Source organism: Dermacentor andersoni, chromosome 6 (genome assembly GCF_023375885.2).
Source record: "Dermacentor andersoni chromosome 6, qqDerAnde1_hic_scaffold, whole genome shotgun sequence".
Taxonomy (NCBI): Eukaryota; Metazoa; Arthropoda; class Arachnida; order Ixodida; family Ixodidae; genus Dermacentor; species Dermacentor andersoni.
Genome location: NC_092819.1, coordinates 41,830,822 through 41,844,975, shown reverse-complemented (window position 1 = coordinate 41,844,975; position 14,154 = coordinate 41,830,822). Strand labels below are relative to the sequence as shown.

Genomic DNA, 14,154 nt, shown 5'->3' with positions numbered 1-14,154 from the left:
ACCTCTGTGCTCCGCACCGCGATACCGCGCTGTTCAAAGGTGAAGCCATCGGACGCGGGCTCGGACGTTGCTCCACCTGTAATGTTGCACGATGATAAAATGCCTTCTACGAACGCAACGTACTGTTTTCTTAATGCTGATAACAACGCCTTTTTGCTGTACAGGCTGGGTTCACTGACAGGCCTATGAAGGCAATGAGGGCAGATAAAAAAAGCAGCGAACAATCGGGCGTAAGGTCTCTGGCTAACAGATCCCGAAATATTTGTTCTCAGTCAAGAGAGGATGTCAATCAGAGCATGTAGTTCAAAGACACTGCCCCTCCCCTTCCCCCCACAAAAGAAAAATAAAGTGTCAGCTATAAACTGAGCAAAGAAGGGTTTGATAAAGGTGAGAACGTCCAACTACCTGGCAAACTCTAGAGCGAGTGGTTACCTTTGTCTTTCCATTGGCTGTCAAGGATGTCTAGCTGCCGAAAAGGCTCCCGACTCTGACAAAAAAAAAAAAGAAATAAAGCATGTCTGGAGAAAGTGCGCAGCTTAAACGAGTGCCTACAAACATTATTTTCGAAGTATTCTCAGAGACAATCCGCGCAGTGTCTGTGATCACGTGTCGCACAAATGCGCGCGCAGTTCAGCGAAAGGGTGGCTATAAAGGTGACGTGCACCACGCTGTTTCTCCTCTGGGTCCAAGATATCGTCCCGTATATGTGTATACAACCCGGTAAAACCCGCGCGTTGTATGCGGGCTTTTACGGCACGCCACGCTCCCACGTAACGCGCCGTAAATAAGCGCAATATCTACCTTCTCTCCGGCTGCCACCTCCTTTTGCGCCCGTCCATGAACGACCACCGCGCTCACGTGCCGGCGTGACCGTGGTGCGGCCGCGTCCCTGAATGTGGACCACGTTATTCTGTCTCGCTCGGCGCTTGCGGTCAACAGCCCAACTATAAACCAAGCGTGCATGCAGTTATCTCAGCAAGCCGTTGACAACGCACTGATTATTGGGCCGCAATAAAGTTCACACGCGCACTGCTTCCCCGATAGCGGGCTGGGCTGGGCAGGAGTGGGAGGGGACGCCCTTCCTGTTTTCATCACTGCTTTCCTTGCACTTAATCTCCTACGGGCCGGCCCGAGGGTCGAAAGGCTAACCATGTGGCCAGTCTTGCGGATCGCCGCGTATTCGAATGTGCTACTCCTGAGGATGTCTGCGGCCGCCGAGATGCCGGCGCTGGAAGAGGTCCTCCCGAAAGGTACGGTGAATTATCCTCGCCCTCTGCCGCTGTCCCTTCGATACAGATCAATCCGCATCCATGTATCACTTTGGTCGCTGAGAGGCGTCACGGCTCTTGTCGAGACTTCTTTGCGCTGAACCGGCTGTAGCGTAGTCGCGTCTGAATGTCAACTAATCGTCGTCAGAGTTGTCATGCCCCATAACACTTATGCCATCTGGACTAGCGAGCTGGAGAAACTCGACTACAGCAGTTTTCTCTGAATATATCTATTTGACATCCAGGCAGCCGCGTCTGGGTATATATATATATATATATATATATATATATATATATATATATATATATATATATATATATATAATTATTCAGATGGTGTATGGTCCTCCAAGCTGTAAGTATCGCCGTCGGCTTCCGTGATTAGTTCGTAGCTTATTCGTCTTCGTGCAATATACGCTTGTAGGTGCTGCCAGGGACGTTATGCAAAAAAACAGGTGAGGCGTGTAGACAGGACACAAGAGTAGAGAAGTGGACAACACGAACGCCGTCTCTACTTCTCTACTCTTGTGTCCTGTCTGCACGCCTCACCTCTTTTTTTGCATAATGAATCCTTACCAACTAGCTCAACTTTCTGTCGTTCTGCCAGTGACGCTCTGCAGCGCTTCCGCTATTCCTCCTTTTGATAACAGGTGAATCTCAACTCGGTCGCTGGTGTCGTACAGACTCCAACTGCTTGGCGGAGAACTCGGGCTGTCTGGCCGAGATATGCGCCTGCAAGGTCGGTTTTGTTCTCTACGAGGACCGATGCATTCCAGGTGAGAGACAGGGAGATTCGTCTTCATTGAGTAGAAGATATGCGAGAAGTTCGCTTCACAGACAAAAACACAAAATCGCAAAAAAAAAAAATTACGTCGGCATTTGCACACGTGGTGAAGATGGCACGGGGAGTGGTAATAAAATCAGGTAGATGCGACAAATATCATTCGAAGTCCTTGAATTCGAAAACCGTACGTGGAGCGCAAACCACAAGACAATTTCGAATACAGGTGGATACGTGGAGCCGTTTAAAAAGCTTTCAACTCTGGAGAAACATACTCAACGACAAGTTGCACAGCGCCACTCCTGCCGCAGGTCATGATGGTAGTACTTATATATATAGATTCCATAGCGGGCTGCAAGGGCACCTACGGTAAGGAGCATGCTTTGTTTATGCCATGACTAAACCACTTAGCCCCCGAAATCAAAAGGTAGGGAGGTGTGAATACAAAGATTCCATCAAGCTTCTAACTCCTCCTTTTATCTCCTTTCCCATTTTTCGTATGAAGTTTCTCTCTCTCTCTCTCTAGAATAGGAGTAGGGTTGAGGATGACACCGCCAGCTTCCCTCCTTAATGTTCACGGGTAGAATTCCCAGTGGTATTCTCCTGGGCATTCCCTTCAATGTTACCCGGCGGCTTGTATAACAGATGAGCGATTAAACGAAATAGCTTATTCTCCCTCATCCGTCTACAGCCAACGTCCTCCTCCGCTTCCTGCTTACTTAATACTCCGTAGCATTGCACGTGCTTCACTGCTGTACAGAGAAGCTGGAGGTGAAGGGAACGTTCAGAGGGGCGGGATTAAAAATGTGAAGTAGCTACAAGCTATTCATAACTGGAGCAGAGAAGTAAAACATAAAAGTAGGAGATACGAAAGGGCAATGAAGAAAAACAAAGGACAGAGAAAGGCACAAACAACCCAGGGTGCTGACTCGATTCTTGTAATCAGCCATAAAAGGTGCACTTCTGCGCGCGTTGGCACTTTGCTGGTTTGAGAACGTAAGCGGGGGGGGGGGAGAGAAAGTAACGTTGAGTGGTTGGTATGATTTTGTTTTTTCCTCATATTATTACATTTTCATTTTCTGCTTGTTTCGTGACAAAAGCAGTCAAAGGACATGAATGTCGAAGAACGTTAAAAGCTGTAAGAGATTTTTGTCCACCTGTCCGTGCGCCTCTCCACGTCTGGTCTGTCTGCTTATTGCATGAAACCTTATCTGCAACCCGCAGAACCTCGCAACAGGGGCTTCTCCAAGGTGTACCTCATGAGCATCGGCTGCCTGCTGTCCATACTCATCTTCTCCATGTCTCTGTGCTTCCTCTACTGGAAACGGTGGGTATATATATATTTATATATACACACATCCACGATGAGCGCGCTACTTACTCTCCAGTCGTTCGTACATTTATTACGTAAATATTGCTTGCTACCACCAGGTCCCGCATGTGCCGCTTACCACAGCTCTAGAGCAAGACATATATACCCGTATTACGTGTCGTGCAGTGGAGACTAACGCTCGGGTCAGCCAATCAATAAAGAGAGTCGGTTGCATACGTTCTGGAGAAAGGAGGAGGGTTCGTTCGCTGTACACTACTAATTCTTCTATGGCGCTTCCACCAGTTGGCGCGTCGCGCGGATGTTGATGAGAGAAGGACTTGGAGGAGTCCTTCTGGTTCTCCGTTCTGATTGGCGAATGCCATCTATCGCTGGAACTGCATGAAGTCGGCGAAATGGAGCGTAGAAATCCGTCGATCGAACCACCGCCCATCTATACACTCAGTCTTTGTTTCACCAACCCACTCGCTACTGAATGGAATAATTAAATACTTAAATCAGTGGAGAGCCCCGGACTAATTTTGGCTCACACATTTGCCCAGGGCCTTCGGAAGCTGGGGAAGGGGGGGGGGGAGGAAGGGAAGCTCAGCCTCCGCAAATTACCGTATTTACTCGATTCTAAGCACCCCCTTTTTTTCACGATCGCGATGCCCAAAGTGAGGGGGGGGGGGTGCTTAGATTCGAAAAATAGAATGACCCCCCCTCCCTCTTTTCGCTGCGACATCACGACGAGACGGGTGCGAGAAACAACATTTTATTTTGCAAACATTCAAAAGAAAAGTCGGTGCACACAGTGAACCCACCGCTTGTGTCGGATGCTCAGTTACTATCACTGCCACTCGAGTTCGTCGCACCGCTTGAACCGCCGCTCTCGGTATCCCACAGCAGGTCGTCTTCCGTTCCGTCGAAGTGGTTTGTGATCGAGCAGTTCTTAAATGATTTGACCACAACGTCCACTTGGACACGCTTCAACGCTTCCGAAATCCACTTTGCGGTGGTTGATGGGGACGCTTTCTGTAGCTTCCGCCATACATCCGCACAGTCCGGCTGTACGCGTACTCGCGCCGCGGACGACGTTCCACGTCGGCACTCCGACGGCTCCGGCTCGATGACAGTGTGAGCAAGCGCGCTTGGCGGCCTTGGCTACGCGCGCTTCCTAACAAATAGGGGGGGGGGTGCTTAGATTCGCATGCAAACTTTTTTCCCAATCTTTTCGCGAAAATAGAGGAGGGGGGGGGGGGGTGTGCTTAGAATCGGGGGGTGCTTAGAATCGCGAAAATACGGTATTGTAAGCTTCCCCACACACACATTTGACGAACACTCCCGAAGCCTCTGCGCGGGCCGCGGCTTTCCGTTCTGCGATTCTGCGGCACCATCCACTGAACTATACAGCTCTCTCCACATTCGCTTTTTCAACGTGTGTGCAGGAAGCTCGACGATCGGCGAAACCTAGAGATGGAGGACAACGGCTCGGTGGCAGGCATCGCGCCTCCTCTGTGGTCGGACGAGTGCTCGAGCGACAAGCCGCCCTCCTACGAAGTCGCCGTCAGTAGATCGTGCTTCCGCTTCAAGCTCGAAGCGCCGACACCCAGTTCGTGGCACGCGCTGCCCTCGTCTGACGACCAGGCACGTCATTACGCATAGCGTCGTTGCGACGATGTCGTGCCCACTGAACACCCAATCGCGGTGAACCCGCACTTGGTACCAGTTTGGCCCGTATAATGTAAATTCAACTGCTTTCCGGCTTCGTGCATGGTATTAAATGATACCAGCCAGCTCCAGTTAAAATATTTTCACCTGAATGACGTCCTTTTGCAATCGCCGTTCTGGAGTGTGTTGCTATAGCACGCTGAACAGTTGCGCCTCCGTCCAATATGCGCTTACAAGAACTCTTGTCCGTACTTTCACGCGTGTCCAACATATTCTTGAGCGCCAAATAAATATTGAGGTCTGAATTCTGTTAACCTTAGTAGCACCTGCAGTGCTTGCCTCACAAAAAAATAAAAAATAAAAGAGAGAGAGAGAGATTGAAGAAAACATGTCGGTTTATGACTAAACAAATTTTATAGCGCTCACAGACGAGAAAACAGGAGAAGTCGCGCAGGACACGCGAGGGATGGGCATTGTGTGAACTAAGCACTTTTATATATATATATATATATATATATATATATATATATATAAAGACATCCTCCCCTTTGTAATACCAATTGGCCCAGAGCGCCCAGGTGAAAATATTCAACTGGAATCCAACTGGTTCCAACTGGTATTGACTGGGACCAACTGGTTCCAGTAGGAAACCAACTGGTCCCAGTTACAGGTCAACTGGTCCCAGTTAGAAACCAACTGGGATGCAACTGGTTCCAGTTGGGATCCAACTGGAATCATCTCCAGTTGTACTGGAAGCAAATGGTCCCAGTTGGGATGCAACTGGAACGCAACTGGAACCATTACCAGTTGTACTGGAAGCAAATGGTCCCAGTTGGGATCCAACTGGAACCTGAACCAGCTGTACTGGAAGCAAGTGGTTCCATTTGGATTCCAACTGGAACTTTGACCAGTTGTATAGTAGCAACTGCTAGTAGTTGGGATCTGTACTCGTACAACTGTTAACATAAAAAAGTTAAGCGATATAATGCTGCAACGAGGGGTACATTAGAGATGGATTTTAACCGACACACGATTTATATATATGGATAACTGAATCGTGCAGGATCCTGTTGCGTAAATGTGGAGCACATTGCCTTGACACGTACGCGTGCTTTAGTTTCAGCGCACTAAATTTGTGAATGTTGGCCCTAATCTTTAGTTGTCCACAGAGGCATATTGGTTCGTCTCATGACGTTACCGCTGCGTGCCTGACCGACACCGCGGTGCTATTGTAGTGTTGCACCAACTTTGTGCCACTGACGTTGTTGCCTAGCTAAGCGCTAGTGAGCTGTATGGCATTTGGTGGAAACAACTGGTGTTTGCAGCACGGCGGTTACTTCCCTACGAGAAAAGAAAAAAAAAAAAGAAAATGCTCCGCAGCGCATAGAGCTACACAACGCACGCTTACTACGCGTCCCATGGTTAGACTAGTACACTCTTCCACACGGTGAAAGAATATTATCATATTATGATGCTTACACCGACCGTGCTCTACCATGACCACAACAACCGCCATGTTGAAAAGAAAAACATTTTAGTTGCGTATCTTCTCATGATCGGCTGAAACCTCTATGGCTCAAACAATAATAATCATATAGCAAGAAATTTAAATTATGTCAAATAAAAGTGAAATAAAATTGTTACCTCACATAGATAGCGTATTATTTATTAATAGCGAGAAACTTCACAAATACGAAACTGTGGAAACGTGACGGCGTAGTTCGGCAGCCATATTAACAGCGAGCTGTTCGAGCGAGGCATGGAGCGAAGCGTGCGCGGTTGTGAAGATTTTTCTAGAGGAACCTGTGGTGTCATTGCCTGCGTAACCTCATTTAAGTAGTATTAGTGTTGGACATTTTCACCCTTGGAAGACGGCATGATTACAGGCCAATGGATGGCACCTGCTTTTAACACCGACTACGCGGCTTTGTGGACCCATCGTGTGTGGAATGACGTGCGCACTTTTCCCTGCTCTTGATTCTGCCATTTGGAGGTAATTATATATTGAACTTATTTATGTTTCTAGTGCAAGTGGTTCTTTATCACAAAGGTGTCAATACTGCAGTACATTGTCGTTGACTCGAGTGTTCTACTACGTGACGTTTGCATGTACACATCAATGCTTGCGAGCTTGGTGCTTGTTTTTGAGCCCGAGTCAAACGCGTAGGGTTTTTTGTTTTTTTCATATAACTTGTCGAAGGTTCTGGCGTAAACGATGGTGCCCGCATTACTTCCAGAAAGTACTACACAATTCGTGTCGCGCATACAATCTGATTACCCTAGGTTAGGCGATAACATATATACAGTACAACAAATAGAATCAACGATAACATTCGAGTAAGTTACAGCCATGCAGGTGCGCCTTGCGCAGAGCGATAAACTTAAGTGGTCAGTGGGTGAGTGCAGTTACCGAGAAAAGTTAACGTGTCAATACGAACCAGTGTCGTGCAAGGCTTGTGCTTTGAATAGCACATAGAAGTATTAAGCGTATACTGGCGCGCACCTGTAGCTCAGCCTAACGTGTAAAAGAAGCGCATACACTACTGATACACGTCTGTATGATGTATAAGTAGAATTGCTTGTATGAAGTGGTTGCCTTTTTACTGAATGCATATAAATATTTCTTTCAGATGGTGATGTGCAAGAGTTACGAAATGTGTAAACGTGTGCAAGGTCATCAAGGGAGCATTCAAGACGTTTCATCGCTAAACACAAGCTCAAGTGTTCTAATAAATGTCAAATTTCAACACCAAGCTGCTTTGGCTGCGTAAAGTTCACTGAACCGGCTGGTTCTTTGCGACACACGATGGCAACCACAAAAAGCAAACAAGCTATGGCCAGCTTGAATCCCAGTATGTAAACGTTTACCAGTGGTTCCTGCTGGCCATGGCTCACTATCCCTGTTGCACAATCGATGCCAGTTGCAATAGGAACTGGAACCTGCTCCGATGTGGACCAACTGGGACCAGTTGCAAAGGGGCCAACTGGGACCAGTTGCAATGGGAACCAACTGGGACCAGTTGCAATGGGGACCAACTGGGACCAGTTGCAATGGGGATCAACTGGGACCAGTTGCAACGGGGATCAACTGGGACCAGTTGCAATGGGGACCAACTGGGAATTGTTCCATAAACCAGTTGAACTGGAACCAGTTGCATTCCCAGTTGGAAATTTTCACCTGGGCGTAAATAAAGAAATTAATTTATTTCGATAACAAAGAAGCGGAGATGGGTACAAATGTTACAAGTGTTACATATATTTTCACCATACTAAATGATGGAAATCGCGATAACTGTCTCAATCGATTGTGTACACCTCAACCGCGTGTGAGTTGTGCAAGTGCATGGTGAATGGTGGCGGTAAAATGCGTTTATTTGAATTACAGGATACGACCGCTTCTCTCGATTGTTGTCGTGTGGGGAAGAATGGGGGGTAAATTGGGTGTGATTACGCGTCATAAGACCTAAAACTGCACCGCCAAGCCTGTTTCGTTGATCATAGTGCGAGTTTATCTTTGATGCCGACACAACATCAACAGAGCTCAGCACAACAGAGCTCTTTTTCGCGGAGCTATAACAAAACAGCTCCTCCTCCTCCTCCTCTTTTGCTTTGCTTGTACCTGAGCGCTGCAGGTTTGTCGCAGACTAATACACAAATCGAACTAGGAACATACAACACTTATTCTTCATTTGTCTTGCATATGCGGACTCGCAAATGAAGGTGATGATGATGATGATTTCAGAGCATGCGCATACTGTGATGTATAGAAAAAATATCTTCTTTTTGTGGGGTTTTACGTGCCAAAACCACCTTCTGATTATGAGGCACGCCGTAGTGGAGGTTTCCGGAAATTTCGACCACCTGAGGTTCTTTAACGTGCACCTAAATCTAAGTGCACGGGTGTTTTCGCATTTCGCCCCCATCGAAATGCTGCCGCCGTGGCCCGGATTCGATCCCGCGATCTCGTGCTCAGCAGCCCAACACCATAGCCACTGAGCAACCTAGCGGGTATAGCTAAAATATCAAGCGGTAGTATAAAAAACAATAAAAGATAAATAAATATACAAAGGAAACATCATAGGTGAGGTCAAGGAAAACGCAAAATAAACAGTCGGCCTTTGCTAGTGTAAAATACGTACAATGTATAAGGGACATATGTTGGAAAGGACTCAACGTCAACAAATAGAATTTGTGAGAAAGGGGATATCGCAAAAGCTCAACGAACTTTTTTAGAATTTCTGTATTTTGAATTTGACTTTTGGAGTTGTCTGCCAAAGCCCCAGTTTTCAAATGAGTGTCAGATACAGAGCTCCGATCGAATGACAAAAAGGAACTGTAATTCTCTTTTTATTCTATGCCTGTGAAAACTTGTCCGCCAGTCTATCGAGTGTGGCCAATCCCCCTCGTGGGCATGAGCCATGATTTGAGGTAATAACAACTTGTCCGTCACCCAATGGTTATGCATTATCGTTTTAGGAGGTGTCGGCCTTTTGATGCGTCGTCAGACTGTTTAGTGTCGGTGTTAAGACATTCATAGTGCCAACAGCATGCATCGCAAAATTAAGATAACACTTCTTCCAGAAAGAAATATTCACATGTGCATTATTTCCTTTCTTTCTGGCGTTGAAAGAAGCATCTGTGGCGCTGTTGCACACATTAGCATCGTGCCAGCAGCACGCGGCACACGCGTGATGGCCGACTTGCAAAAGCGGCGGGGGAAGGGGGGGGGGAGGTGATGTCAGGTTCTTCGCGAGGCTCGAGCTAATTTAAATGCTTTGTAACAAATAGTATTTCTTCCAATCAAAATCGTGCTGAAGCTTACCGGTGACCCTTCAGTGGAAGGTGCCGTTAAGAGATAGAACGATGAAAAAAAAGCAAGGGCTCGAGGCCGCCATCTAGGTAGAGACGCCTAGCGCTCGTAAATCTGCTGTACTAAAATAAAGTTTTCTCCTCCTCCTCTATGCGCAGGTTGCCATCACCTTGCCGCCAGCCTACGGAGAAGTAACGCAGCACGAGAAGCGCCATTATGCCCGGAATGCAGCTAGCCGAGCTTCGATTTAGACACACCGACGACTTTCCGGCGGCGTTCCGCCACGGAGGCAAAAATCTCGGCGGTGCGACTCGTCGGAGTGCAACGACGTGCGACCAACGACTCGCGCCGAAAAATAAGAAACAGAAACTATGCAGAGATGTTCAAGTGCAGCGTTTTCTTTTATTGGCTGCCCTAAAGCGGAGGCCGACTCATCGGCGGCGGACGAGGAGAGCGGCCAGGGAGAGAGCCGCGGCAAGGATAGCGGGCGAGGCAAGGCCTCCCGCCGAGCTTCGGACCGGTGCGCCCAGCGCGGGTGCCAGAGTGGATTCTTTCTTGTCCCCGGCCTCGTTGAACATGGCCGCGGCCACAGTGATGCGGGTGTCGTTGTGGACTGTCTTGATGCCGTCGTCCGCGGCGAGGAAGTTGGGTCCCTGGGCTCCGGCCTGCATCTTGAGGTGCTCCTCCGGCAGGCACATGCCGCCGCGCTCGACGCTGTTGTTGGCGCACGCGCAGACATCCTTGAGGCAAGCGGCCCCGGCAGCGTGGCATTCGCTGTTGGCCTTGCAGGGCTGTCCGATCAGGTTTCCGGCGGTGGCATGCAGTTTGTCGCAGGTCTTGCCGTCCAGGGACCGGACAAACCCGAGGGCGCAGTCGCAGACCAGACGGTCCGTGCAGACGGCGTTCGGCTGGGCGAAGATGCACTGCTCGGAGTAGTCGCAGGGCCAGCCGAGGCCAGCGGCGGCGCGGCAGGTCAGATGCTTCGACTTGAGGCTCACGGGCTGGGAAGGCTTGCAGAGGCAGCGGCCCTCGCTGCACGAGGCCCCGCGAGGCTCGCACTGGGCGTTGCTCGTGCAGGTGTCCTCGATGATGGAACCCAGTGCAATGGTGGCCTTGGTGACCTGCGCGTCGACTAGAGCCGTGCATTCAAAGACGAACTTGCCGTTGTCCGAGGGAAGCCTCTCCAGCTGGGTGATGGTGATCTTGGAGACCTTAACGGGAACGTCGTTCTTCACGGTGCTTAGGGTGGAGCGGTCGATGAAGTTCTCCAGGGGACGGCCGTTGACGGTCCAGGTGATGCTGGCGTAGTCCTTGTAGCCGACCGTGCAGAGCAGCTCCATGGGACCAGAGTCGGCCTCGGGCTCCTCGGCCGCGATGTAAGCCCGCGCGTACTCGACCTTAAGACCAGCCAGGGCTTCGAGCCTGCTCGCGGAAGCAGCCTGATCGGGCCTCTGCTGGGCGTAAGCCTCCTGTGCCACTCCGGCGGGGCCCATCTCTTCCTCTACAAGTTTGCGGACCTTACGTGCTCCGGCCTTGAATCCCTTGTGGCGGCGCATGCGGAACTTACGGCGCTGCAGCTTGCCAATGTCCTGCTCCAGCAGCTGCTTCGAAGCCTCGTCCGAGTCGGGTTGCTGCTCCAGGCCAAAGACCGGGTTCACGGGGCTGCGTTCAAAAAAAGACTTGTGAGCCGAAGCCGCACCCGCAACAGCGGAGCCGTTCGCGGCGGGAACTCCCGCGGCCGCCGGGGCGTTGGGTACTGCGGCAGGGTTCTGCTGGGCGGGGGCCTTGCCAACATCGAACGCGGCTCCGGATCCGTTGGTAGGACTGGCGAGGCTTAGCTGCTGCACGGGCGCCCGGTGGAACGGGCCCTCGAGCAGGGCCCTCTGACGGTCCGCATCGTAAGGGGCCGCGGGCCGTAGGCTGCCGGCGTCCCCGAGCCGAAAGTGGTCCTCGTGAAAGTCGGCCCGAACCACCAGGGCCAGGGTCAGGCCAGTCAGCACTAGGCGCAGGGCCATGGTCCGAGGAGTGAGAGTAGCTGACGTGTCACCGCTCGGCTAGACGGGCGAGATCTGATGGCCCGGGCAACGAACCTCGCCCTCGCGCGTGGCACGCGGTGGCTCGCACTGTGCTGGCACGCTCCGCGTGGACGGTGCCGCTCGGCTACTGGTCGAGGAAGACGACGAAGTGCGCATCGCGCGCTAAGCAATGTTCTTTAACACGACGGCGACAAAGTTTTCGAACAGGTCACGCGCCTTTTCTTTGCGGGAGACCATGAAACAGGTTCTCGCCCTGTGTATTCTTTCTTTTTCTTTTTTCTCAATGGACGATTTCCTTCGCTCAACATTCATTGAAGAAAAACAGAACTGCGATATGGTCGCGACAAAATGAGTTGGTTATTCTCTTCTGCAGTGCAACAGCCATCAAGCGCCTGGATGCATTCATTCATGTTCGCAGACATTGGCCGATAGATGTTGCAACGGAAAAGAAGAAGATATGTATAGTGCATCCTTATATGATGAAATGTGTCAGATGTTGCTGGAAAAGACAATGTTATGCAACAGAGCGTTGTGTTCTTGTCCTGTAGAGACGCTGGCAAGAGGTTACTGCTAATAGTAACCGAGCAAAGCAGGTTCGTAGGGCAAACTATCCGTACAAGTTGAGAAGACCACCGCAACGCCTTTCTACGGCAAAATCTTTTTGCGTGATTGAGGTGATCTTTCTTTCAAGGCTCACTATTTAGAAGCCATGCAGATACACGGCGAAAGAAACCATGCGTGATTTAAGTTCAATGAGGTATGATCAAATCGGTCCTCGGTCTTGCCGGGCTGTCATCGTTGCACCGCTAAAGATACACCTCCCGGGATATATGCCTCTCGCACTACGGGACGGTGACTTGTTCAGCTGAAAATTTTCTGATCAGATCTTGCGTACTTAAACGGTGAACAGAGGAGGGACTTCATAAACTGCACAATACACCCGTTTACAATACTGACGGTTGGAGCGCGGCAACATTTCACCACGTCGCTGCAAGTCTGCATTAATAGTAGTGAAATAGCAGTTTCAGGTGTCGAAGCCTTTGGCTAAACCAAGAATGAGACAGCCTGATGTACACAGCGAACGTCGCCTGTACCTGCTAGACGCCTGTCGATGTATTTAAATATGCTAAAGCCATATACCGTGTATTACCTAACAATAGCACCCAACTTTAATAATAGAAGGATACACATGAGACCAACGCCGTATACTGTTCGTCGCCGTATTGAGTTACTCAAATTATTTTTTTAGCGCATGTGGTCAGCTAAATAGCAAAATCTGGTATTGAATAATTGCAAATATTCGTTTTAGGGCATAAGTCGTATTTGAAACGTTGTAGAGCGTGCCAAGAAATGCGCAATAAAGTGGTTTCCATTACGTTATCTATTACGTAATTTTTTTCTTCCCGGGCCCTGAACAAAGCCCGCTAAACATTATTAAAAAATATAGGAGGACGTCATTGCGCGTTCCGCGTCTGGATTGCATCGCTCTCAATCGTACTTTAAAAGAACGAGCCCGCATGCTTGTCAAAAGCCGGCGAGTGTGCTTGCACCCTTGTACAGCGTTGGCTTAATTATCGCTTCGATCTTTATAACGACGGTGGGGGCGTACGCTGGACGCCATGTCCAATAGCTTTCTTTCATTTGCGTTTAGCAAGCGGGCTTCGGTGTCTAGGAATACGATTAAGACCGTTGCAATCCATACGCGCAAGCGCGCCGTGATGTCATTTTTTCATATTTCGCGGGTTTCATGAGCCCGGAGCAAAAAACCACATGAAAGAACGCTATAGAAACACCTTTATTACAGTGTCTATATAAACACGTCTACAACTTCTTGGATACGACGTATACCCTAATAGAAATACTTAAAAGAATTCCAGTGCTAACAATCTCTAATTAGCCGAGTAATTGCTCTTCAGATAATAGTTTGAGTAACTCAAGACGACTACAAATCGCTGGTGTCATTTGTCGAAGGTGTGCCACTGTCTCTTTAAGACAACGTCTTCTTTGCTGACTCCGCACGGGTTTAGCGTGTCTGGGATCTAAGTATTTTGTAACCACTTGCAGAAAATATCGGTTGGCTATGTGGCTTATAGATTTCGCATAGACGGGAAAGTGGTATAAAATGTTACCTGTCCATCTCGAGAACACGTAGCAATTGTCAGCTACTCAGGTAATAATCAAGAAGTATAATTAGCCGTAAACACTCGGGGCTAACAGGCCCCGTGCCTCGTTAACAGAGCTTGTAAATATTTGGCTCCACTGGCAGAAATGCACCGCGT

General features: G+C 49.3%; 2 protein-coding genes and 1 long non-coding RNA gene across 3 annotated transcripts; 2 read left to right on the top strand and 1 right to left on the bottom strand.

Annotated features, from left to right (window-relative positions):
• Positions 1-1,007: 1,007 nt before the first annotated feature.
• LOC126521960 (uncharacterized) lies at positions 1,008-5,495 on the top strand. The gene is made up of 4 exons (XM_050170715.3): positions 1,008-1,250; positions 1,919-2,044; positions 3,274-3,376; positions 4,807-5,495. Exons 1-4 carry the CDS (start codon positions 1,151-1,153, stop codon positions 5,021-5,023), a joined length of 546 nt encoding a protein of 181 aa, XP_050026672.3. The 5' UTR covers positions 1,008-1,150; the 3' UTR covers positions 5,024-5,495.
• Positions 5,496-5,602: 107 nt separating this feature from the next.
• On the top strand, positions 5,603-7,782 carry LOC140218734 (uncharacterized). The gene is made up of 2 exons (XR_011894908.1): positions 5,603-7,022; positions 7,660-7,782. It is a non-coding gene; the product is annotated as an uncharacterized lncRNA (long non-coding RNA).
• A 2,439-nt stretch (positions 7,783-10,221) lies between these two features.
• LOC126521959 (uncharacterized) lies at positions 10,222-12,241 on the bottom strand. The gene has a single exon (XM_050170714.3). It carries the CDS (start codon positions 11,852-11,854, stop codon positions 10,271-10,273), a length of 1,584 nt encoding a protein of 527 aa, XP_050026671.1. The 5' UTR covers positions 11,855-12,241; the 3' UTR covers positions 10,222-10,270.
• Between the last annotated feature and the right edge of the window lie 1,913 nt (positions 12,242-14,154).

What these genes read in the sequence shown, in the direction of transcription:
- LOC126521960 (XM_050170715.3), top strand. Translation starts at nt 1,151, where the DNA reads ATGTGGCCAGTCTTGCGGATCGCCGCGTATTCGAATGTGCTACTCCTG. An exon ending in CGAGGACCGATGCATTCCAG is followed by an intron (nt 2,045 to 3,273) that starts GTGAGAGACAGG and finishes TGCAACCCGCAG; the next exon opens with AACCTCGCAACAGGGGCTTC. An exon ending in TGCTTCCTCTACTGGAAACG is followed by an intron (nt 3,377 to 4,806) that starts GTGGGTATATAT and finishes ACGTGTGTGCAG; the next exon opens with GAAGCTCGACGATCGGCGAA.
- LOC126521959 (XM_050170714.3), bottom strand. Translation starts at nt 11,854, where the DNA reads ATGGCCCTGCGCCTAGTGCTGACTGGCCTGACCCTGGCCCTGGTGGTT.